The following is a 26,600-nucleotide window of genomic DNA, read 5'->3' on the forward strand; positions in this document are numbered from 1 at the left end:
CCCGTTCTCGTAGGCTAGGATCGCTCAGTGGGTCCCCCAGAGGTCAAACCACCTCATCTCTTGACTTCAGGTAGATGAACCCCCAGAGCTGTTAAAGCCTAGCATAGCCAAAATGCTGACTTAGAGCGCAAGTCACAAGGGCCTTTCTTCCTTCTGTTCAAAGCGAAATAAACAGACCTCCCGCAGAGAGAAGGTTCTTGTTCGCAGGTGGCTGCTGAGGCATTATTTGGGGTATACATACTTTGGAATTCAACGTGCCAAAATCTTAAAGATATTTTGAAGGAGAAGGTATTTTTTTATAGAAGTTTTTATTTTTTTTAACCCGGGGTGGGAGGGGGGCAGCGTTATTTGATAAGCTTCGGGTGATCTAGCAGTTTCTAGATACTTAGCCACTTTGCTTTTTTAGTTCCAGATATCTCGAGCTTAGTAAAAACCAAGAGAACATTCCACCTGTGTGATTGCTGCTTCAGGGTAACTTCTCGGTTGTACCTGAATGTGCATCTAATTTTACTCATAAGAATTCTAGGACACTTTTATATATAAAGACTAGTAACAGAATAACATTCTCATTAAGGAAATTTTTCTTTTGTTGCTTTACCTTCAAGGCAGTATCTATCATGTCTTCACTAAAGAAATGTCTTGTGGGGGGGGGGGGAAGTATGATTAATCAAACCTTCATTTTTTTCATTATCAGGGGAAAAAATACACAAAAGTGAAATTAAGTTTCCATGTAACTTTATTTCCTTCTCATTCCTAGTATCCAAGGGGTTAACCAGAGGTCTTAATCCATTTCCACTCTAATTGGGAAGGGGGGAGGGTGTGGAAATCATTTCAGGAACGAAATGAAAATTGCTAGCTTCTATGTGCCTGAAGCAAAAAGAGAAGAAATGAAATCTCCTGTGGGCTTGGCTAGTGAGGGGGAAGAAAGCTACATCTTGCACTTTGCTTCATGCCCTTGTTGCATTTGCTACCGTTAAATCATGATCTCCAGAACAGTGTGGCACTCAGGAGAAGGGGTCTGCCCAGGTGGCTTAGACAGGGCCCACCGGGCCGTTTCTGAGCAGCGTCTGTCCGTTCAGCTCACCCTAGAGCCGGCTCCCTTTGACCACTCAGCCCTGTGTGTGCTGACAAAAAGTGGAGCCCCTACTGGAATGTTTGCTAAAGTTTTCTTCTTTCCTCCTTAGAAGCCCTCTTCATCATGTAGTGTCTCCAGCAAAAGATTTCTTGGCTAAACAAATCTTTTCTACTTTAGAAGTGGTAAGGAAATACATTTGATCCTGGATCTTCTTCTCTAAAAAGAAAGATGCTCCCTAAATCGAGAACTTGACCATCACAGAACATCTTAAAATTCAATGCTTTTTAAAAACTCGAGTCCACATTTCTTTAAATACTTTCTGCGTGACCTTTTTCAAAACTTACCCTAGAATGTTGTATTAACCACTAATGCTTTGAAATTCTCCTAAAGAGGCGTATCTTCATATGCATTTGAATTGCTTACGGTAACTAGAGAAGCAGGAAAAACGGAAGCACTTTATAGTCACTAAACATCAGCGCACTCATTGGTCCGGAGTTCAACTAGAAATGAACTAGAGTTCATTTGGGGGCTCATTTGTCATCACGATAGACCAGCCATTGTTCCTTTTCTCCTTGTATTTAAAAAAAACTACCTTCTCTGCAAAAATATGTGATAAAAAGTCTTCAAGTGTTGGGGCGCCTGGTGGCTCAGCCGGTTAAGCATCGGACTCTTGGTTTCAGCTCAGGTCCTGATATCAGGGTTGTGAGATCCAGCCCCGCGTCTGGCTCCGAGCTGGGTGTGGAGCTTACTAAAGATTCTCTCTCTGGGGCACCTGGGTGGCTCAGTCATTAAGCGTCTGCCTTCGGCTCAGGTCATGATCCCAGGGTCCTGGGATCGAGCCCCGCATCGGGCTCCACTGCTCTGTGGGAAGCCTGCTTCTCCCTCTCCCACTCCCCCTGCTTGTGTTCCCTCTCTCACTATCTCTCCCTCTGTCAAATAAATATATAAAATCTTTAAAAAAAAAAAAAGATTCTCTCTCTCCCTCCCTCTGTCCCTCCCCCTGCTCTCGTTCTCTCTCTCTAAAAAAAAAAAAAAAGAAAGAAAGAAAGAAAAAGAAGAATGAAAGAATAAATCTTCAAGTGATGTTTGTATGCTTAGTCATTTTTAATAATTTTTGGACGTTAGAAATTAGCGAACAGATGTTCATTTTTCGGATGTTTTGGTTTCATTTTGTTAAAAATAATTTTTGCCCTTCCCCTCTACCTTTCAAGAACAGGGGACCTCTACATTCCAAAAAAAAAAAAAAGTAGCAAAATCTGCTTTGATTTTTTTTGAAAAATAGATTTAAATCATAGCATTTTTCCAAGCAAGCACAAAACAATCATATCAAAGAGTTTAAATCTTACTTAGCCACTTTTTGATTGAGAAATAAACAATGAGGTCCCATAAGAAATCTCCACAAAAGTTTTTAATATCCTCTTTCATCGTGTGTCTGGTACACTATTCATAAAAATGTGATTATTACTAGAACATAGTAGTATAATATTTATGTAACCTGAAAATATGTAACCAACCATTACAATGCAGACCTTAGGATTTTTATAAGACAGAAAATGTAATTATGTAATTAGAGAATTGAATGATCTCTTCTATTATTGCTTTTTTTTTTTTTAACTGTTTTTTATTTCATACTACAAGGTGAAATTTTCAGGCTTTTGTGGAGCGTGGTAATTCCATGGCCCCACAACAAAACAGAGCACTGATAGTATGAGACCACTGTTTCATATAAAATTCTGTTTTTCTACATCTATAGATAGCAGGACTAACGAGAGGATCTGCCTTCTTATCGGAGTGCGTGGAGAACACTCTAAGACCAACATTTGGCAATTTATTATTTAATTGATCAATATAGGTATCTCAGCAATTCCTCATAGAGACCTATACTTCTTACTCCCTCTTGATTCTTGAGCAGATTCCCGTGTCTGGGACAGACGGTTGATTCAGCACCCAAGATTTATCTCGAGCCTGGCTTGGACCTTCAGAGGTTCCCAGCAGCCCCTGAGGATCAATGCAGGGAGGTAGAGCCAGTGGTTTCTATAACATCTGGCCCCATATCTTTTCCTTTGTTATTTTTTCTGAGCACTGGAAGACAGAGAGGTGGATCCACTCCATAACTTAGACCAACAGCTGCCTCACCAGTTTGAACTATTAATGTATTTTAACTGGAAGATTGTCAGCAAATTGACATATTGAGTGATTCTTTGCAAAAAAAAAAATGCTATCTTTCAAAATAAGCCTGTTTATACGAAATGCTATTGGAGAATGAGTATCATTTGGTCACTTTGCCATTCTATTTTAAAGTCACGGCCTATTAAAAATAAAACTTCTTGTTCTAATCCATGTTGCTTACATGAAATTCATAGAAAACCAACTTTGTTGTAAAAGAAAGAGATAAGAGATGCTTCAGTAATCGTCTTTCAGAGCTCATGGAAGCCCGAGCCCTATTGTATAGGCTGAGCCATCAGGGGCTGGTAGATATTAAGTGCAAGTGAACGATGCGTGAGGTTGATCTGTTTCTCCTTCGTGGCTGTGAAGTTGTAGTAGTGGTGTTGACCGTGGTGAGTGGCTTTTGTAGTTCAGTGGCTGTCGTGGTGTGTGTGTCCTCCTGCCTCTTCATCAGTCCAGTGATACTGTGATACGAACTCTGAACTTCGCTTCAGGACAGCCCAGAGGGAATGTATGCGTCAGGAAAAATGCATTATTTAATGGCCTTCCCCGATAGCAAGGTTAAAAACAGGGCTCACTCGAGCACTGGTCCAATAGTAGCAAAATTGCTATGTGGAGGGAATTGTTGTCTCGAGGGGTCACTCTAGAACTGTGCTGTCCAAAACAGAAGCCACGAGCCACAGGTGACTCTTGAGGGCTTGAAATGTGGCCAGACTGAATTGAGATGTGCTATCAATGTAGAATACACCAGGACTTTGAAGGCTTAGTGCAAAAAAAAAAAAAAAAAAGAAAGAAAGAAAGAATGTAAAAATGCATCAATGACTTTTATATTGATTACATGTTGGAATGAAAATGTTTGAGATATACTGAGTGAAATAAAATATATTATTAAAATTAATTTCACCCATTTCTCTTTACTTTTTTAATGTGGCTCCTAGAAAATTTTAAGTTAGGTAGATGCAGCACATTATATTTCTATTGGGCAGTGCTGTTCCAGAATGAGAAAGAACACCCACATAGTTTGAATGAAACTTGTCAGGATCTAGTAAAGAAACTTGACTAGTGATAGGATAATGATATGAACCACCTTGCAACCTGGTTTCGCTGGCTGGTCACAGCTGGGCGCTCCAGAGGCAAACTGCATGGGTTGAAATTGGGCCAATTACTAAATCTCTGTTTCTTCACCGGTAAAGTGAAGGGAAGAATGATGGGTCATTTGTTGCCAGAGGGTTAAAAGGAAGAATACATGTAAAGCATTTGGGGTAAGGTCTGTTAGAGGATGCACTGATAAAAGGAAATTCTATGATCACAGTTGTCTTAGTCGGCTCAGGCTGCTCTCACAAAATCCCATAGGTGGGGTGGCATCCACAATGGAAATTTATATCTCACAGTTCTGGGGCTTTGAAAGTCCAAGATCAGGTGCCCGGCACGACCACGTTCTGGTGAGAGCCCTCTTCCTGGCTTGCGGATGTCTGACTTCTCAGAGAGTGCCCACGTGAGGGGGAGAGAGAAAGCTCTCTGATCTCTTCTCATACGAGCACTAATCCCACCATGAGAACCCCGCCTTTGTGACTTCATCTAAACATAATTACCACCCAAAGGCCACACCTAATACCTTCACATTGGGGGTTAGGGCTTCACTATATGAATATGGGGTGGTGGGGGGACATAAACATTCAGTCCATAACAATAGTTCAAAAAGCCAAATCAGAAATAGCTTTGATGTCAATTTGCATTTGGCGATGTTGTTTAACAAAGCCTTTTGGACAGTGCCGGTTCTTGTGTGCGCACGTGTGCTGGGCACAATGTTTGCTGGATACTGAGCAGGTGCTCTTGCCTTCTCTGAGTGTGGGCCTTCAACCAAGCGGCATTGAGAATTTGCTGGAAAGGCGGGATCTCAGGCCCCACCCAAACCTGTTGAATCAGAATCTGCACTCAACCAGATCCCAAGGGGCTTCCAAAACACGTTTGGTTTATGGTTTATGCAGTGCTGTCTAGAGATTCACGAAGGAGGAAGCAGCCTCACCAGCAAGGTGTTCGAAATCTAGTGGTTATGTGTTTGCGTGGGGGTGAGGGTGAATCAGAAGACAATAAGACAATTATACAGTTGACATTAAGGGAGCCCAATAAAAGATATCCTTGCTCCCCAGTGATCCAGAACCAATTGTGGGGCAGACAAAGTAGTCAGGCAGGCAGGGATTAAAATATCAGCTTTGGGCGCCTGGGTGGCTCAGATGGTTAAGCTTCTGCCTTCGGCTCAGGTCATGATCCCAGGGTCCTGGGATCGAGTCCCACATCAGGCTCCCTGCTGAGTAGGGAGCCTGCTTCTCCCTCTGCCTCTCTCTTGCTCTCTCTCTGTCTCTCATGAATAAATAAATAAAATCTTTAAAAAAAATAAAATAAAATATCAGCTTTATCACCAAGGATTTGGGGAGCCCATGGCTCAGAACATGGCTTCTTGCCATAGAATCCCACAAAAAGAGACTTACTCATTAGCACACAGGCAGTGTTTCCCCAAAACAAAAAGGGGAGGGGAAAGGCATGCTCAGAGTACTAATTTTCTATTGCTGCCACACAACCAAATTACCACAAATTTAGCAGCTTACACCACATCCACTTATTAGCTCATAGCTCTGTGGGTCAGAAGTCCAGTTGGGCTTGAGCGAGTTCCCAGCTCAGACAAAAGGCCAAAAACCAAGGTGTTGGCCAGGCTGAGCTCTTATCTGGAGGCTTTGGGGGGAAATGCACTTCCAGGCTTCTGCAGGTTATTGGCAGAATGCAGTTCCTTAGGACTGCAAGATGGGGTCCTGTTTCCATGCTGGTTGTAGCCAGGGGTCACCTATAGGGACTGCTCTCCATTCTTGCACATGGCTCCCTCCACCATCCAGCCAACAATGCACGCACATCAGATCCTTCTCTACCTCATTTCTGCTCCAGCCTGGGGAAACTCTGCTTTTAAAGATCTCATGTGATTAGATGAGGCCACCAGGATAATTGTTCTTTTGGTTGACTCTGAGCCAACTGATCAGTGACATTCATCACATTAGAAAAATTCCTTTTGCCACATAACATGGCTAGGTCATGACACCTCATCCTATTCATGGTCCTACAGATTAGGGTGGGAAGTCTTGGGGGTCCATTTTAGGATTCTGCCTACTATGCCTGGTTTCTATTCCCAAAGCTACTAAGCAAGCAATTTAGTCTTTCATGGTGGAGGATGAATGAGGCTGTGGCAAGAGGCCAAGAGGTTTACACCAAAGAATGTCACTCCACATAGAAACCTGAAATCATTGCTTCCCTCTTACCCACCCCACTCCTCAATGTATTCAAATAGCTATAACACAAAGTAAAATATAGCTCAAGGGTCACTCAGAGGGTATGGAAAACATGAGGAAGCGTATGTTTGGTCCTTGAGAGAAAATTTCACCTGAGGCACAGGGATCTGAGGCCCCCCCGCCAAGATGGTGATGGAAGGTAGCCCTTAATCCTTCAGGACAGTGCAGAAGATCTTGCTCTGAAGTTAGGGCACATAGGGGATGCATTCTGTGACAGAGTCTGCAGAGCAGTGGTATGGGAGATCCATCTGGAAGTACTATATGAAATTAATAGCTGCTCCTTTGTGGGAGACCTTTGCAGGAGATTTGGTGAAAGGTCATGAGAACCTGAACCAGAATGGTGGCAATAGGGATAGAAAAGGGGGATAAATTATAACAAAGAAACCAGAAAGAGGACTTGGCAGCAGATTGGATGAGGTCAAAGATAAATCCGTGGATCCAACTTTGGAAATGGGGAGGATGATGGTGTAATGGGCAAAGCAAGAAGAGCTAGGTTGGGGTGGGAGCTGATGAGTCTGACCTTCAGTAAAATGCACATGACTAATGTTAATTTTCTGATGTGTCTTCCATCTTCAACACACATACACACACACACACACACACACACACACACACACACACACACACATCTCAACTTTGGGCTTTCCCTTTCCTGGCCACCCCACCTTTTCCCTCCCTCCTCTACCAAGCACCTACCTCCCCCTCCCTACAGCCATTTGCTGCCCCCCATCCTCTGCTCCACTGAATGTCTTCTAACAAAGGTTACCATGGCTCCCCTAGAGACAAATCCAATGTAATTCTTTCAGTCCTCATCCCCAAGGCCCCTCCTTGGCCTTGGCCTTTGAGACATGCCTTTCCTCTCAAAATTCCCCTCCTCTTTTATTTTAAAGACTTTCTTTTAAAGACTGTAGTCTCTCCTCTTTCTTTTCCTAACTCAATCTCCTTGGTGGTTCCATCTTTTTCTAATCAACCTCTTAGATGTTGATGATCTCAGACTCTCTCAATGCTCCCTTCTCCCCAGACACAGTCTCTGTATGGTGTGAAGCCACCGTAGATCTGTGAGGACCTCTGCCCTCAATTCCTGGCTGTTTTCCCCACCAGCACCTACAGCTCAGTTCTGTTCATCCAAAGCCAGATTCTCCTGTCTACCTCCAAGTCCTTCCTCTTCTGGTCTTCTCTACTGCTGGTAATGGCGCCTGGGCCAGAAGCGGGGGAGACTCCTCTCTCCTCCCACCACTGCCCTCTTTTCCATCTCCATTGTTCCACCTTGGTGCAGATGTTCACAGTTCCTTGTGCGACAACCGCAGTAGATCTTCCGCTCCTCATCTCTGCCCCCTCCTACTCACCTACCCACCTCTGACAGATTTACTTCCCTCAAACAGGTATTAATCATGTTGTTCCCAGATTTCAAGGCTCTGATAGAACCCATTGCCCTCGTGTTGAAGTGCAAATTTATTCAGGTTTGTAAGCTGCTTATGACCTGTGTTCACGTCTGCCAGCCTTGTGTCTTTGGTGAGCACCGTGATTCCGAACTGACACGGGGCTCTGTTTCACAAATTCACGTCTTTTCCCACTGATCCTTCGGCCAGGAGTGCCTTCTCCCCTGTCCCCTCCCACCTCCCTAAACCCTTCCTCCAGCCCTGCCAACCACCTGGTAAAAACCTACCCAGCCTCCAGGAGTCACATCAAGTATCACCTCTACTCTGAAAGAAGGCCTTCCCGAGGCCACCAGGTGGTATGCCATTTTCTTTTTCCTGTATCTCCTCCCACCATCTTCCTGGAGCCATGACACTCCATTGCTCTCCTCTATTTGTCCTTTGTTACCAACTAGCCTAGCACTCTGCCTGGCACATAGAAAGCTTTACAGAAATGCTGAGAGAAGGAGATCACATACTTCATATCTGGGAAAGTCCCAAAGATGTCATTTTGAATGAGTGGAAGCAGGAAAGGACTAGAAAGCCATTTAATATTTATTAAGACTTTAAAAGCTAAACGGATCTTGACCGGCTCCTCAAACTCTATGGATGGCCAGAAATAACTTCAGACTGTGGCTCCTAAACATTTGAGATTTGCAATGTAAAGAATTGCAGGGATAGTGTCTAATGGAGACAATGAGACAGGGGAGGATCAAATTGACAGATGAGATCAGAGCTTAATTTTTCAGAGCTCTACCAAGGATACCCATGAAAATACATAGTTGTAGCCAGAAAGAAACATAGCTCATCATGCATTCAGACCCACATGTGGGTGTGTGCGTGTGTGTGTGCACGCATGCTTGCAGAGTGGAGTGACTTTGTCAAAGTTTCCTAACCCCTCTGAGTGTGAGGTTCCTCATCTGTAAAATAGGGATGGTAATGGTGTTGTGGTGAGGATTCGTGGTGCTGTTGCGGCAAGGTATATAAAAGCATTTTGGCCATTACCTGGCACTTAGTAGCATTCCATGAGAGGAAGGGAGAGAGAAAGAAAGGCATGGAGGGAGAGAGCTGGAGTGTAAGTTAGCCAAACTGAGCTCTTGCTGCCATGAACACCAAAGGCGTCTCCTCTCTTGCAGTTTAGGTTCTAGCACCTTTAACAACTTCTCGGGCAAATGACTGCAAACCTCCACAGGGGCCACCTCACCTGCAGACCCCCCCCCCAAGTTTAATGATGTGAGCTGTGGCCTCAAGACTACTGACACAGGACAAACTAAGGCCACTTCCAACAGATAGCATGCACCCCTTTCAAACGTCACTCACTTTTGCACTTGCTTTTAGGTTAAAAAAAAAAAAAATCTTGGGTTTTCTCTCAGAACCACTGGAATATTAGGTGTGTAAGCAAAACGTTTGCTTTTCCACTTTACTCCTCCTGTTTCTCAGCCTCTGACATGGAAAGGCTTCTCAGGGTCTCATGAGAGACTTTCCAGTGTGGGGTTCTACTGAGTCTCTTTAGTTAGTATGAATTTAGCTGTCTGGTTAGTATTACTGTTGTGGATTCCTCCCCCTGCTTATTAAAAGTGAACTTAACTAACTTCAGGGTACATTTGATATTTCTTACCTATCATTCATAATTAGTGCAAATGATTTTTCCCTGCTCTATTTTTTTTAAATCTTTATGGAGTCATTTTATGTATATGCAAAGCACAATCTTGGTGTTTTGTTTTGTTTTGTTTTGTTTTGTTTTAAGGATGCTCCTTGGAGACAGTACCTATTTAATTGCTTTAATCTTTCATCATAGGGCAGTCTTTCAGAACCCTTTATTATTTTAGTTGCTCTTTTTGCTTTGGCAAAAAATATAAGACTGAGGAGCTGTAAATCTTGTTCTCCTGCCTATTTAAACAGCGTCTGGAAATCTGAAATAATTACCTCCTTTCTTTGTTTGAAAATTTTTTTAAGATATATTAATATTGTGGAGTAAAGTTGAAAGCTTTAGGTCTGCAATTTTTGAAATGCTCAAATCCTAAGGCTTTGAAAAATGGTGTATCCTCCATGTTAATCATTCAGGGCTGAGCATTATCAATATACAAGGCTGATCTAGTAATTTCAAGATCAGAACATTGCATGTAGATATTTAAAGGAAAGAGAAGTAGCCTCAAATGACTTTGCTTAATGGTTTTACCTATAACTGTACATGCAGCAGCATATAGTAAGTGATACATATATGAATATTATATGATGGTTATTTTCAATAATAATTGATATCATCTGTTATTTCAAGAATGAGAGGTTTCAGTATAAATAATCTGCACCCTTAGCGAAGGGAAGGAGAGTAAAGCAAGCAAGGAGGAAATATTTCTAAACTGTCCTATTGGAAGTAAATTATGATAATGTTTACCTATCAGTTTGTTTCTTTCAAAAGATGTATTCAAAATTGTTTATCTTCGTGGCTTTAAAAAATTTATGTTTTTACTTCTTGCATTTCACCTCTGCTGTAATACCAATTTTCAAGTGTTTTGGCATTAAGTTAGGGTTTGGTTTTAATTTCACCTTGAATTCTGATTCACTTTTACATTTTCCAAATGTATTTCTGAAGTTCATAAATAAATCACATTGGCATCACATACAGAGCTTTAAAAAGGTGATTCTATGAAAGATAAAGATTCAGGACCAGCTAGCAATGGAAAACATTGGTTAAACTCCCCTAAAAACATGTGCAAATGTAACAGTTCATTTGTTATTTGCTGGTTTACTGTTTTAAGCTATTTTTGTGCCAAAGCTGGACAATATGCTGTAAAACTCCCCAGTGCTAAAAAGTGTGAGGGGCAATCAGCCAACATCAACAACAAAAAATAAGTGGGGGAAATTTAGTTTTTATACTTGCAAGTATTACAATTAGAATGAAATTCACCAACCATCAATAAATTTGGTGTTTGCTGTCAGTATATTTATACAATCGTTTTTATTTTCCTACTTTCTGTTCTTTCAGAGTGTGTACACGGAATGAATCCATCTAGAGATGTTCATGGTATGTTGGATTCCAAATTATATTTTTTATAAAATATGCACATTCATATGTGCATATACATGATTTTTACCTATGTAAATGTATAAATAACTTATGACATAAATTAGCCAAATAATTGAGGCTTTTTTTTTCTTTTTTTTTTTTGCTGATTCAAAACTACTTAAAAGCTGCTCTTCATATTTTAAATATCAAACCATATAAAACATTCCAATGAAACTTTAAATGATACCCTCGGTCCTGCAGAGTAGTTTACCACAGGTGTATTCTGCTGCTATTAAATGACTACATGACTCTCTGAAAAAAAAATAGAGCTTGGCTTCTATCTGTTATAACCTAGTTTATTACCTTTGTTACAGCATGGCAATGCAAAATTTTTATGAGGGTAAAATGTTTACTAAGCACCCTAAATTTGAAAAAAAAATTTAATTTAAATAATTTCTCAGTTTGCTACTTGTGAGCTGCACCATTATGATGTTAGAGTGAACAGTTCACACATCAAGCCCCGCAACCTATGAAAACATGCATATAGAGGAAGGATATAGTGGCAGAACAAAAGAATCCTGTCCCCAAAGTAATTAGATTTCAAAAGTAAAATAATCTCAAAGCCGCTGGTGGGCGGGGGGGGGGGGGGGATGTTTAAATTCCAATGTTGAAAACTGGATAGTGTGTATAACATGTTATTTGCACAGACATTAATATGTTACTCTTCACAAGAATGTTCTCCATCCTTGTGACATTGTATCAGCTGCACCAATTTGGTCCAAAAACGCTAGCAAAATACATTCTCTGGTTTTTATTTCATTGAAATGGTCCACTGAAATAGAAATGATTTTTTCTAGAAATATTACATTTTTAGAAATGTAATTTTAGAAATATGTTACTCACAGAGGAGAATTTTGATTTAAGAGAATGGTTCAGATTCTAATCCTATCTTTAGGCATATTTTATTTTGGAGAGGGTTTTAAAACAGCAAAAGTGTAACATATTTAGATATTTTCTGAGACCACTTAGTTATATATTTACCTAAAGTTGAAGAAAAACGTCAATGAGCTGTTATTTTTCCCAATGAAATGGTTATTTTTCTTCCAACTAACCAAATAGTACCTTTAAAATTCCGTATGTAAACTTACATTTCATTCCTGTTATGAGCATTATTGGAATTTCCCCCACGCAGCAAATTTGGAAAAATCCATCATATAGCATCCGCCCAACACATCGCTTCGTTGTATTTTTTTTTTTATTTTGTATTATGACAAGAGTAAATTTTAGTACTATTCCAGGAGTGAATGTGGTAATGTTTCCTTTCCTTTCTTGGAGAGGCAGAGGAAGGGAAATTCTGTATTGCCGCTAAAATGGGCGCTTTTGGTGGGAAGGAACTCTTCGTTTCGTATGCGATGTTAATGAACTTTGTACGGTCTGTAAAAAGTCTTTCAGACTAAAGGACTCCAGGTATACCTTAGCTGAGCCTCACGCTCCCTGCTTTCCGTTCATTTTAGTTCCTCGACAAGGAAGGTTGCTGCGTTTTGTTTGTTTCTGGTTTTCAAGTGTGCACCGCACACCGCAGAGCCAGCGCAGGTCCCGGGAACCTTAAATGCGCGGCGGCCGGATTGAGAATAAATCAGCAAAAGCTGTTCTTGCTCTTACCGTCCTTGTCGACGTTCACACTCGAGATTTATTGGTTGAAACTCAGCTGAGCAGCGTCCACGGTGCTGCCGTTGAAGGGCTAAACTTGGTGCATCTACTCCTGTACCTCTTTTCTAAGGAAGGGAACCTGACCCCGCCAGGGCGACCGCCGCGGAGAGTCCGCCCGGCAGCCCCTCGCTGGGTTTAGTGTTTCAAACCGCCCGAGCCCCAGAGGAGCTTTCTTCGCTGACCTTTCCGCAGGGCGAATTACCCCCAGTCCACTATCTCCCCCGAATCAGAGCCCATTTTCGCCTCTGCCGCATTCTTGGGCCCCACCCTCTACGTGCGCGGGGGTCCCTGGGGATGCACTTGGAGGCTGTCCCCAGGAGCGCTCGGTGGGCTCTTACAGCGATGTATTTGAGCAAAGGGGCTTCAGTCGCCCCAACTCGTCGCTAGGGCCGGCAGCGTCCGAGCCCGGCAGGGGGGCGGCAGACAGGGAGGCTTGGCCATTGCGCAACATTTGCAATCGCTGGGCCAAGGTGGAGAGAGGACTTTTGGGGGTCTTTACTCCTGAAATGCGGCTTCTTCAAAATCATTTTTAAGGAAAAATAAAAAGGAGTTTTCGGAGACCCCAGACCCATTAAAACAAACAAAATGCAGCTAGTTGCTGGTTGTTCTCGGGAGTGTCCCTGGTGTCCGGGAGAGGAGCGAGTGGACGGCCCACCTGGGGAGAAGCTCGGAAAGGCAGGAGGGAGCTGAGGCTGCGGGCCCGGCAACGGTGCCCCGGACGCCAGGAGCACCGATGGTGGCGAGCTGGCCGACCGCGGTGTGCGTGCATAGGGGTTTCGGGAAAAGACCCTGATGCGGACGGGTCAGGACAGCGGAGACCCCCGCCGGAGGGCTCCCGCGCCACCAGCTCCGCCGCCCGGGTTAGTAGGGGAGGGACGCGGCCGATTCCAGTCGTTTCTCTCCAAACTGGAGTTGCTACAAGAGCGACCCAAAGGCCTGGGGGAGGGCCAGCAGAGTCCCGCTCCAGCGGGGGCGTTCCCGGGCTCCCGGGGCGCAGCGAGGACGGCTGCTGCCCCCTGGCGTCCGCCTCGAGCCCGCGGCCCGCAGCGCCTCCCGCGGGGCAGGCGCCAGCCTCCAGGCTGCTCCGCGCAGCCCGTGCGGCCTCTCTACTCCTGGGGCAAGGGAAGCAGCCTGGGCGCCCGAGAAGGGCCTCCCCGGCTGGCCCGCCCTGGCTGACGCCTCCGTTAGGCCCGAGCAGCAGAGCCCAAGCAGAATCCGGCGCGACGGCGGCCCCAGCACCCTAGCCGCGCGTCCGCAGCGGGGAAGGAGGCTGCGGGCGGGAGGGGCCCCCCGGGGGGGCGCGGGAGGGTCCCCCGCTCCCGGGAGTTGGAAGTGGAGGTCTCCATGTTGGGGGTGGGCGCCCTCCCCCCGGGGGATGAGGGGCTCCACGGCGGGGGGTGGGGGCGGGGTGGGTTCCCCGGGGAGCTAGGGAGCCCCGCGGCTGGGGGCGGGGGAGGAGGAACTGGCCTTGCGCGCCGGGGCGGGGCCCCTCTAAGCTCCGCGAAAATGCCCGCGGCGCCGTGGGGACCGACGCTGGGGAAGTTCCCGCCCGCGCGCAAAGCCAGGGTGGGTTCAGCACCCCCGGCCTCTCGGGCGCGCGGGGGCGGGGAGAGGAGCCAGCGCCGTTTCCGGGGAGCCGGAGGTGGGTGCGGGGCTCGGGCGACCTGGGCCCAGCGGTGGGCTTTCCGTGCCGCCTGCGGGGGAGCCGACGCTCCGAGAACAGGGAACCAGCCCAGCGGATGCTTTCAACTTTCTTTCCCGTAGCTTGTTCTTTGGGGTCTTTTCTGATAAGGACACTCCTTTGCTCGCCGCGAAGCACACTCAGACTGAGTGAGGCGCGCTGCATAATTAAGCCTCAGCCCAGACGCGGTGAAAAACACCAATTAAAGAAAACAAACCAAGAGAGAAAACTAAAAACACAAAACCATGTTGTGGAGACCGAGAACCGTCTGGCCTCATTAAATGAATCAGCGCCGCTTCTCTACTGCTGCCCACCCGGCTATGGTGCCGCGCGGAGCCGCTCTCCAGCCGGGCCCTCGGCCCTCCGGCCCCCGCGCGGCCGAATCCCACCCACGCCGGGGAAGCAGAGGCTCGGCCGTGGGTGGCCGCGCACGGCCGGGGGCCGCCCCGGGGCTCCGGCGCCGGTCCCGGGAGCCTCGCGGCGGCCGCTGCATCTCCAGGGCGCGAGGGGCGCCTCCCTCCGGCTTGGTCTCCGGGCCCGGGCCGCTCCGGGCACAGCGCGCAGCCCAAGCCCTCCCTGGGCCGGCCGGCCTCCTCTCTCTCCACCTCCTCGGTCTCCAGACCGCGGCCGCCGGTGGCGCCGCTGCGCACTGCAGCCCCGGGCGGGCGGCCGCGCGACTGTGCCTGTGTGCAAAGACGCAGGGCCGCGGTCGTGCCGCACCGGGGCGGGGCCTCGGGCGAATGTGTGAGTGTATGCGTGTGTGTGCGTGGATGCGGGTGCGCGGGGAGAGCGGGGAGGCCGCGGTAGCCTCGGTCTCTCCACGGGGGCTGCGTACAGTAGCGCGCGGCGGCGGCGGGGGCGCGCGGGCCAATTCCAGGAGCCCGCGGCCGCGAGCCGCGCCCTGGCTGATACCGGAAAGGCCTGTGATTGGCCGGCGGCCGCCCCTATGCAAAAGAGCTGAGGGAATGGAATTCCTCGGGCCGGGCTTACAGTAAAAGCACGTTCATTTCCAGGCACTCTCATTCATAGAGCCAGCGGGCGCAGGCGGGACGGGCGCCCCGCGGCCAGACCCAGCCAGGGCACCACGCTGCCCGGCCTTGCGCCGGCAGGCACCTCTTCCTGGGGCTCCTGGGGACGCCAGAAGAAAGTCAACCCTTGCTGCTTCTTCTTGACCTGCGTTGGAGCTACGATTTTTTTTTTTTTTTCTTTCTCTCTTTACTTTTGAATGAACTGGTTTCTTGGCTGGACGTTTCAACTTCTTTCCTGCCTGTGAACTTTTCCCCGGTTGTTTCCTTTGACAACTGCAGGAGAAAGTGTGCTGTGCTTCGAGGCGAGCCGTGAAGTTGCGTGTGCGTGGCAGTGTGCGTGGGAGTGTGACTGCGTGTGTAATTCGAGCCACCCCGTCTGTTTCGATCTGCGCTGCGGAGCCTCCTCTCAAGGCCCGCTCCACCTGCTGCGGTTACGCGGTGATCGTAGGTATAGGCGCGCCCGGGCATTTAACCGGCCGGCGCTGGGGCGACGTTGGAGGAAGACCATCTCGCTACTGCCCAAGTCGGGCTGACTCACCGAGTCGATGTAGACAGTGGCTGGCTTCGGAAGAGTGCGTGTCTGCGTGCGTGTGACTCGGCTGCTGCTCAACTCCCACCAACCACAGGATCAGCCACAAACTTAACCAACATCCCCAAAACCGAGTTCTCAGATGTGGAGAGCTGTACTTTGAGTGTCATCGACTTGGACTTTTTTTTTTTTTAAAGATTAGCTTTTCTTTGAAAAGCTGAATTTTCTGAACTGAGCATTTCGCCAGAATTTATTAAGAGAACATGACAAGTATTTCTAGCCCAGCCCTTCTTCAACTACTGAAGCTTATTTTCAAGGCTACTTAAAAAAAAAAAATCAGCAGCGAACATTAATGGATTTCTGTTGTGTTTAAATTCTCTACAGATTGAATTGTAAATATTTTATGAAGTAGAGCGTATGTATATATTTATATATACGTGCACATACATTAGTAGCATGACCTTTGGAAGTCGCAGTTCTTGCTTTTGAGGACCGAAGCCAGTTTTGCATGATGAAAGTGGCTCTGTGTATGGAAGACACTCGTATATTTTGTGTTGTACTGGGACTTTAGACAAAACTCACCTTAAAAAAAAAAAAACTGACAGGCGATTTACTACTGGAACTTCCAAATTATGTATTTGCTGGTCCTTTTGCTCTCTGTATAAATATTTTAGGAAGTGTATGGGAATTTTGCCTCCGGGAATTTTTTTTTTTTTTTAACAGCCAAAAACTGAAGTTAAACTCTCAAAGCAAGACTCAGAAGACAGTCTCCCTCGGCATTTGACTTTGGATTCTAGTCGCCCAATTTTTAAAGCATTAAGCGGTCGGTTGCTAGGAGCCCTGCCGGGTCTGAGGCTGACCGGCATCACAGAACTTTCCCCCTCCTGGACTGTTAGTAACTTAGTCTCCCACCTCCCCCCAGTCCCCCTCCCCCCCGCAGCAATAAAGGCCCCTGAACTTGTATGTTGGTCTCCCTGGAGCTACTCGCCGAAGATCCGCGCCCCTGTCGCCGTCTGGTAGGAGCTGTTTGCAGGGTCCTAACTCAATCGGCTTGTTGTGATGCGTATCCCCGTAGATGCCAGCACGAGCCGCCGCTTCACGCCGCCTTCCACCGCGCTGAGCCCGGGCAAGATGAGCGAGGCGCTGCCGCTGGGCGCCCCGGACGCCGGCGCCGCCCTGGCCGGCAAGCTGAGGAGCGGCGACCGCAGCATGGTGGAGGTGCTGGCCGACCACCCCGGCGAGCTGGTGCGCACCGACAGCCCCAACTTCCTCTGCTCCGTGCTGCCCACGCACTGGCGCTGCAACAAGACCCTGCCCATCGCTTTCAAGGTACTCGGCCCGGAGCGGGTGGCGGGAGGACGGGAGGACCGGCGGAGGCCGGCGGAGGCCGGGGGCGATCCGGGAGGGCAGCGGCCAGGCGGGCGGGGCCGGGTTCTAGAAAGGGGCCGGCGCTGCCCCCCGCGGCCCCTGGTCCATCCTCCTGCTTTCGGGACACGGGGGATGCTGGGTTGCCCTGGCGATCCTCGGTGTGTGCGTGCGGGGGGGGACCCGCAGGGGCTGCCTCTAGGGAGGACTGAAAACAATCTGGATGACCCCAGAGAGGTCCACTGAGGGCCGGTTGGGAGCTCCCCGACAGAGGTCCTTCGCTTTGCTACAAAGTAGAAAAAGTTATAAGCCAGCTCCGGCAAGCCTGTCTGCTCCCATGCTTCCCCCACCCCCACCCCCACCCCACCCCGAACTTGACACCCAAGCCATTCTGCCTCCCTCCGATGGAGGCATCAGGAAATAAAGATACTTTTATACTTTCGGGTCAGTGAAAATAAACTGACAAGGAAAACTGTCAGGGCTTCCTACCCCCACCCCCTCTTTAACAGTCCCATCGAAATTAGCATGTCTAAAGTCCACGGAGGGCGTAGTTAACTTTGCAAAAGTTTTCTGAAGAGTTTTTGCAGCCTCTAGTCTGCTCCTGCCAGAAGCCGCAAGTAGCGAATCCTGTTTCTTTTCCTGGAACCCTCCTGAACCTTATCTCTGGCTCACCTGGATTAAGCCCGGGGCCTGGAAGGGTGACAAGCCTGTCTTCTGCGAGTCGGGGTCTAACCCGCTCGCAGCATTTCTGTCTGAGGAGGCGGGTGGCGTGGATCCCGCAACTTCAGATGAACAGCTCAAGGGGTCTTCGTTCACTTGAGCCCCTAATCTTTCCCTGGCTTTGAGCTGCCTTTAAAACCCTCGGCCTTCAACGGGGATATAGAAACAACACTCGGCGTTTTAAAAAACCACCGCCTCCCCCACCCCCCTCGCACACACCCTGGCCCCAAAGAGTAGAAATGTAATTTCGGCAGTGGGGATTCTATTCTTCTGTCTTGAGGGGGTTTAGGAAGGGGCAACTTGTTAGTACAATCTGTGGTCATTTCCTGTTCATTGAAAGGACTGAGAAAGGCAGGTGGAGGGGGAAGCTGTGAAGATCAGCTACTCTTTCTTTTTAAGGTAATTGTGCCCTCTAAGGGGAGATTAATTTAATATAAGCTTTTTTAATGGTTCCAGGCCTCTACTGGATCTTGATCCAGTTACAATGGACCGTGTTCGCTTTTTTATAAAGTACTGTGGGAGTTCTTTAATTTTAGGCCTTATGCATCTTCCGAACTTACATTATGATTCCTAGAACAAAACAAAATGTGTCATTGGCTGTGTCTCTAGAAGCCCCTCACTGTTCTGAAAGCAGAAGGTTTTGAGGGGGAGGGAATGAGGAATGGGTTGAGCAGCCCAGCTGGACTCTTTCCCTGCTGTCCTTCATCTCTGTAGATTTGGGTTGGGAGTCCATTTCAATTTTAAATCGTTCTAATCTCTTTACCTAAACAGGCTCCTCTAGCTAGAGGATAGGACTGAGTCCCCTCAGTGACAGGGGACTAGACAGGGCTCGGCCCTGGGGCCACTTTCAGATAAGAACAGAGGGAGGAGACAGGCTGATAATCATGATCGGCCAAAGGGTCATTTAAACCCGGTGCCCCTGACACACCAATGGAGTGGGTTCTAAGAGATCTGTGGCTTCCTTTGGGGGTAAATCAGGATCTCTCCTGGATGTCCCCTCCTCTGCCAGGAACCAACGCCCAAACATATCAAAACACTGAGTGATTAATAATCTTCAGGAGGTGAAGTGATGGAGTTTCTCAAGCCACCCCAAGAAAAGCATTATTTTTTTCTAAAAGACTGAAAAAAATCATATAACTTGCTTTTCTGAGCCATCAGGGAATTTTTTTTTCAGTAGAAATCTTAGTAACCAAAGAGATTTCTTTTTCAAAATGACTTTTGACAATGCACTTAAAAAAAAAAAAAATCGAGTTTGTTTCACTGAGTAAGAGTTTGTTGTCTCCTAAATGACCAAAGCATAGTTCTCTTGAAAAAAGTTCAAGTGGGTCTTGAGAACATATGGGGGAAAGGGAAGGACAGCGGAGAAATGAGGCCACTTGAGTAATATCTGTCACCACTCCGTCCCCATCAAGAGAGGCCTCTTCCTGAAGGAAGCCTGCTCCCTGCACCAACTGAAGGAGCTGACAGAATTTTCAGTGAGGGAACGAACCCAAAGGTTAGGCAGAAAAGCAAGTTAGCCTTCAAAACATGACTGTGCCCAGGTTGATTGCTTCCGTATCCCTGGCCCCACTCCTCACTTAGCCACCTACCCGCCTCCCAAACAGTTTCTACAGAAATTATGACTTCAAAATGTGGATTTCAAATAAGCCCCAGACAATCTTTTTAAGTAGTTAATCAGTAAAAATGGTTATATTCCCTGTAATAAGGAGGAGAAAATGTGAAACAGTGATAAAATCTGATGATATGGTTGAACAGAGCATTTAAGTGATTCTTTCCTAGTCTCTGAAATCCTGTGTGTAAATCCCCTGCTTGAATCTTTGAAACTAAATGGAGACTTCAAATTATGAATTTTCCTTCAAATAGATTAAAATCTTCCTATTTGCTTATCCTGGACCCCAAAATATACCCCGCCTTCATTTTTCCCATGGAACACCTTTATTTTTGTAGCGTAGAAAAGAGACCTATTTTACTACTGGGAAAATCTTAAATTTGCTACGTGTTACCCACCATTTCCAGAAGCAACCTAAAGAGCTATGTAGATGACTTAGAACATATTTTTTTTTTTTTTTAAATACTGCAATATTACAGTTTGTTTAGGCCCCGTACACCAGGGTCCAAAGGCATAAACATGCCGTCAGCAAGTTCAGAGGTTTCGGATGCTAATAGTCATATTCTTTCCATAAGAGAGCAGTAAGTAGTGTTTCTATCGGCAAGATTCAGTCCCTAGGTATGCATTAAATGTCATCTTGGCTGAATTCTGGGTTCCACTCCACAGCTTTCTTTGAAACTCTGGAAAATTAAAGGATTTAAAATAAATGAATTGTAACTGTAATTTCAACCTAATTAGAGTTGTTTGAAATGCCATTTTGAACTGGGAACAGCCTAGCCAATAGCAGTGTGGGGAGACCCATGCAGTACATTGGAGGGTTGATGTTTTGCCCAACTTCCTGATACTTTAAAAACAGAGAAGTAAAACAAAATATGAGATATCCTTTGGCCAGCAAGTCCCTTCTTGTCTGTTTGGTCTGTGTTAAAATGTAAATGTTTGTGTTTCCTTACCTATTGTTTATAGCTTTTCATTCCAGTTCCTTCTTTTTTTTCTGTTTGAAGTTAGATTTTTTTATGCTCTTCTTATTGTCTATCAGTGGGACAATCTCTATCAAATTAGCAGACATGTTAGTTTTAATTTTTTTAATTTTTTAATCTATTCTAAGTGTGCTTGTTAACAATTAGATGATATATACGCTATTAGTGTAATTTCATATTCTTCCCTTTCTTCCTGCCAAAAAAAAAAGAAAAGAAAAAAAATCCCTGGGAAATCAATAAAAAAACAATGATCTTCGAGCATACGCATATCTTTGATTTTTGCTGCTTTTTTTTTTTTTTTTGAGAAAGGGAGGGGTAGGAAGGGTTAAACTGCTAATTTTGTTAGTCTTAAATTCCGGCATCAACAACCTTTTCCTATTTAGCCACCATGATCATTTTACTCTATATTTGTTTCTACTTGGTGAAGGTCTCATGAGTTTGCCAAATTACTGACAAGGATAGTTTTGGAAAGATGAGAGAGGAGCAGGCGTGGAGCACCGTGACGGGAGCCAATGGGAGGAAGGTGCTTTAGCATACATTTTGGAAGATAGACAACAAGATTTACTTATTTTAACCTCTTCACAGATTCTGCCCCAACAATGAGTTATTCAGTTTGAAAACCACATAGTTAAGTATACAGCCCCTGTATACTTACTAAATGTTGGATTAAAATAGAAAAGCCAGGCCATCACAGGGAGATGGGGATGAGGAAGTAAAAATATGTGTTTAAGGAGGGCATTTCAACACTGTGAGCTAATTTTACAGAAGGAAGTGAAAATAGTGAGAAAAAAAAAGTGGAAAAATTTTTCAGAGACTGAAAAAAGCAGACTAGAGCAAGCCCATTTTGTGGGAATAGAAAAAAAAAGGTAAAATATGTAAATAACTGATCGGGGAGATTTATTTCAATGATGTTTTCGAAACAAAAGAGAATTGTCGTATTACTGCTCTTAATTAAAAGGCAACAAACACACTTATGATGGGAACTAAATATCTAATTAGAGGGTGCTTGGGGAGTAAATATCTGTGTTTTTAAATCTCCTTCATAGAAAACATGCCCAGCGTTGGGATGGAAAGGATTAGAAAGAAAGATAAAAGGCCCAGACGGTGCTCCACGGAGCAAGGGGGATAAGACAGATGAAGAACATGCCTACTTATTGCTGTGTGGGCTCGTTCTCCTGGTCCCCTAGTCCCTTGTGGTGAGATGGCTGGTCCTCCCTGTCATACTCCTCAGAATCCCAGAGCTGAAGCATCACAAGAAATAAAAGCAGTAGGTGGTCACCTGGATGACACGGGGAGGGGGTAATGGCCAAGCAGGCAATGAAGATGGGCATTTCGAGAAACAATGGCTTTGCTATCATACAAGGGAGCCTATTGCAGCCTTATTTACAGACAGAAAAGGGGGATTGAAAATATAGGTATTACTCCCAAAATTATGTAGTGATGATTAGGTAAAAAGGAAGAATAATCACTGGAGAATTCATTGCTGTTACAACTCAAATACAGAAAGAAGAAAGTGATTATATAATTAGAATGATTAACACAGAATTCACTACTGACTGAGAAAGTACCATGAGGAATATCAGAAATGATAGGAATAGGAACAACTTGGGACATTTTGATTTGAAATCCTATGACCACTTTAAAAAATAGAAACAATGGAAATATAGGTAATAATAATTGTCTAGCTCCCAAAAAAAACATTTCTAGAAGAGTCAAATGATGGCCAAGAAATAGATACAACTGTACAAACCATCTTTATGGCATCCTCCTCAGAGCATTTTACCTTGAAATTATAGCTTTTTTATTGCCTGAATATCAAAAATATTTATCCACCAGTTTTCTCCAGCAGCCCTGTTAGGAAATCCATTCCTATTGAATTACATTAAAGGAATTCTTCTTGAAGATAAGCTGGGTTTGGGGAAAACCTCAGTCATCTATCAGGACATAGTTGACGCATCTAGGGGACCCGCAGATACAAAAATGCCACGTAGTTCGACTCCTGAATTCAGAGCAGCACATAAAAGTGAGTTCCCCTCTTCTCTGAGGTCTGTTGATTTTGCAGTTGGTAATGAGCAAAGGGTAGGTTTCTCATTTTTTTCCTTGCATGCTAGAATTCCCAGCTACTGATAATCAAAATCAGAGAAGCAAGTAGGGGGTCTCAACGATGAACTGCAAAGGGAGAGTCATTCAAGAATCATCAGCAATTCAGTTGTAAAGATCGAATTTAATTTTAGCAGAAATAAGTTTAAACACCTAAAAGCAAAGTGAGCCCTGTGAGGCCTGTCAGTGGACGTCTGGATGAGCAAGAGATGGATCAGGTTATAAACTTACAAAAACAAGACACTGCATTTCTCAGATATTAAGATGATTGCATTCATGAAAAGGCATAGCTTTAAAAGTCCTTGCTGTAGTCAGTCTTGTCCCAACTGCACCATGTAACCTTAGGTGGCTTTATTAGGTGAATGTTTTAGGACTCCAAAATTTGTATTTAGTTCTGCATAATGGAATTCAAAGAGATTCTTCCCATTAATAACTTTCCCGTTGTTTTGCTATTCCTTTGCATCTGGGTGGCACAGTTGGGTTGAGCGTCCGACTCTAGATTTCAGTTCAGGTCGTGATCTCAGGGTCTCGAGATGGAGCCCCCTTATGGGCTTTGCGCTCAGATCAGAATCTGCTTGAGATTCACTCCCTCTTCCTCTCCCTCTGCCCCTCCCCCTGCTCTCTTGTGCACACTCTGTCTCTAAAATAAGTAAATAAATCTTTTTTTAAAAGAAGGATCACTTAATATATATTTAATTTTAAAATAATTAATACACCAATGGCATAAAAGTTTACAACATTTCTGATGTCTGCATCTGTCCCTTGGTTGGTGTTTAGGTGGTGGCTCTGGGGGATGTCCCCGATGGCACTCTGGTCACTGTGATGGCGGGCAATGATGAAAATTACTCAGCTGAACTGAGAAATGCCACCGCAGCCATGAAAAACCAAGTTGCGAGATTCAATGACCTCAGGTTTGTCGGTCGGAGTGGAAGAGGTATGTATCCATCAAAACTAAAATGGGGGTGCAGAGTCTTACACGGCAACAAATCCAGATTTCAGAACTTCTAGAAGTGTCTGTGATGGGATCCCTGGAAGCACAGTCTTTCTTGTTGATATTGCTACTTCAAGCTTTTAAAAAAATACGGATTTAAAATGTAGTATCTTTTCAAGAATCTACCTTCACGTTGTTGCTTTCTATTATTGAATTAGTTTAAGACTGATTTGGAACATGGACTGAATTGTGAATTTCAAGGAAATCCCTCCCATCTTTACTAAAACGTAAAAATATAAAACTCACCATCGTGGAAACTAAGATTATATAACTGGTATTCTCCACTTGCTAATATCATAAATGTAAATCAGGGGAGTCTTTAACTTAGAATCCATGTGCTATCTATGACAAGGGACAGAGTTTCAAATGATCACATTTTAAGGGATATACAGTATATGGTTATTGAAATGTGGTTTCAAGTAAGTTTACCGTTTTATGATAAAATATGAAGAGACAGTGATAGTACCATTCTGGTTTGGCCAGTGTGGTGGCATTTATGACTTTCCTGTCACATGTAATTTGGATGCCTTCTTATTATTTGGGGGAGGGGTCAGACCCAGTTAACATTTTAGTACCGATCTGTTAAAGACTGGATTACCCAAAGGAACTGTTGCGTCAGGGCAGTTCTGTGTGCTTTTATTTTTCTATGCCTGTTACTAAAGCATTAGAGCAGAGAGAGGAATTTTGGCTCGTAATCTCCTCTGGTTTCCAGTTATTTTCAAATATCGTGTTTTTGCTGTATTGTTAAGAACTGAAGTCGTATTTTATAAATAGCAATAAGTACTAGAAGTTTAATGGAAGGAGGAAGGATAGTTTGTTTTGAAAATCTCATTTTCATAATATAGTATTGAATAAGCTAATGAATAAAAGTTATTTTGAATATAATTTAAAAAAGACATGATAAATACATAAACAGCAGTAGATGACTCTTGTATTAAAAAAAAAATTTAAAGGTATAACCAGTGGACAGTTAAACATAAGAGTAATCATACTCTTTATAAAGGCATTCAAAAATACAAGAAAATCTGTGATTAGTCGAAGAGAGGAAGGGGTAAAGGTGTGTTGCTCTTTTGGGCCTTCAGTTTTGCTATCTTAGCTGCCCGAAGCATTTTTAAAATAGAATCCTAGGTGGAGAAAATTTAAAAAACAAAAAAAAAACTTACAACATGATTGAAAATATGTGTTCGTAATACTAACTATGTTAATAATAGGGTAATGCAAAGAAAATTCTATCGACTTATTGAGAGCAGGAGAGATGCTGTAACATATGAAAGCATAAAGTCATTAAATGGGTTCACTTGTTATATTAAAAGTCCCCGCCTTTCCGTAAATGGAATTCACATTATGATTCAGAGATGTGTGTTTGGAAAACATCGTGAAGGCTTCAGATGAGTAGCTGGTAGAGTAGGTGAGAAGCCAATAAAACACAAAGGCCTATTGCCTGGCCCCTGCCTACCAGCCTAGCGAACAACCTCGGTTCAATTCTTGGGGATTTATACCATCAGGGACGATGGTTGAGGCGCCTTGGGTTGCCCTTCCAGGGAAAGCTGTGCATCGATGTGGGTCCCCGTGTCAGGTTTTGGTTTTAAAAGTTTGGGAAACGTGAACGGATCGTGCCTGTGACACTTTCCCATGAGAAGAGCCGTGGTGGCCTTGGGGCCGTGTGCAGTAAGTTGGTGATAATAAAGAATGGGATTTTGAAAGCAGCGTGCTTCCTTTTCTGGCATTGAGGGCTGGTCTCTGGTCCCTCATTGGCCATTTCTGTTTTGAGTGGGTGACTAATAGAGGTGCCTTGTGTTTACTTGGGTAACAGTGAACTGTTTCCCCAAGGTGTGGATTGTTTGCAGTTGGCTGCCTGATTCATGCCAGTATGCCCTAGAGTTTGCATAAAACCCAAAGAGTAAAATAGCTACAACCAAGGCTGGGCTGTCTTCAGATAACCTGGAACAAAAAAAAATCGATGAAAATGCCATAAACGGACAATATCTGTTTTGAACGGGCTCGGCTTCCCAGGAGTGATCATAAGCAATCCCAAATACAGGAACCCTAATTCCGTGTTTGACCCAATTCTGGTTACCCTGTGTATTATTGGTCTTGAGTGGGTTGTTTTTCTGTTTGTTTGTGGGGGTTTTTGTTTGTTTGTTTGGGGTTTTTTTTGGTCAATACTACAAAACAAAATGAGCTGTCAAAAGGCCCCGTTTGACTTTGTCTCGTGATCTCTCTCCAGTCATAAAATACAACTTGATTTTACTCTCTCGAGTGTAAGTGTCAACAGCAAAGCCTGCCAGATTTTTTTTTTCTTTTTGCAATTTGCTTCCCATTATGAAGAGAACAGATGATTCTCACTAATTTTGACAATTAGCCTTAATCTTCCTCACTGAAACTTGCCCTTTAAAAGTTTCATTACGTTTTATGAAGCGATCGTAAGACTATTTACTGTTTCATTTTCTGTTTTTGAAAATGTGCCTAAAAACACGTCATTGGCATAAACATGCCACCGTGGCCGAGAAGGTCCTGGCTGTTGGCTCATCCAAACATTTCAATGCCAGGTTCACATTCTGTCAAACAGCACCGATCCGAGGGTTTCTCAAAAGGGCTTGGTTCTCACTTCTAAATGAAGGGCAGAGAAAGAAAACTCCCTTTTCTTTTACCAGCTGCCAGTCCGTGGGGTTTGGAAAACCTCACAGAAATTGCCAGAGGTTGGACGTGGAAGGGTTTTTCTCTGGTCGACAGAACTGATCTGTCTGAGTGCTGGCTCTTATCCAGGATCACAACTTATAACCTCAAGTTCAGCCTGCAACCGGGAAAACCTGCCCGTCCGGCTTTGAGGGCCTTGCTGACAACATTGGCCCCTAAAAAATATTGGTGAAGCCTTCAGTAATCTGAACCGTC

The 26,600-nt window shown here is 44.9% G+C and overlaps 1 protein-coding gene across 7 annotated transcripts in view; it reads left to right on the forward strand.

The window, feature by feature from the left end:
- RUNX1 (RUNX family transcription factor 1) overlaps nucleotides 1–26,600 on the forward strand; it is a 246,961-nt gene that overhangs the window by 138,724 nt on the left and 81,637 nt on the right. For 5 of the 7 annotated variants that reach the window (XM_078077424.1, XM_078077258.1, XM_078077210.1 and 2 more), the window contains 3 exons: nucleotides 10,978–11,016; nucleotides 17,022–17,275; nucleotides 23,495–23,651. In XM_078077424.1, coding sequence (XP_077933550.1) covers nucleotides 10,978–11,016; nucleotides 17,022–17,275; nucleotides 23,495–23,651 — 450 coding nt within the window. The remainder of the gene's footprint in view (nucleotides 1–10,977; nucleotides 11,017–17,021; nucleotides 17,276–23,494; nucleotides 23,652–26,600) is intronic. The other 2 variants (XM_036101889.2, XM_036101888.2) reach the window with 1 other exon arrangement.

This window comes from Halichoerus grypus, chromosome 1 (genome assembly GCF_964656455.1).
Source record: "Halichoerus grypus chromosome 1, mHalGry1.hap1.1, whole genome shotgun sequence".
NCBI classification, from domain to species: domain Eukaryota; kingdom Metazoa; phylum Chordata; class Mammalia; order Carnivora; family Phocidae; genus Halichoerus; species Halichoerus grypus.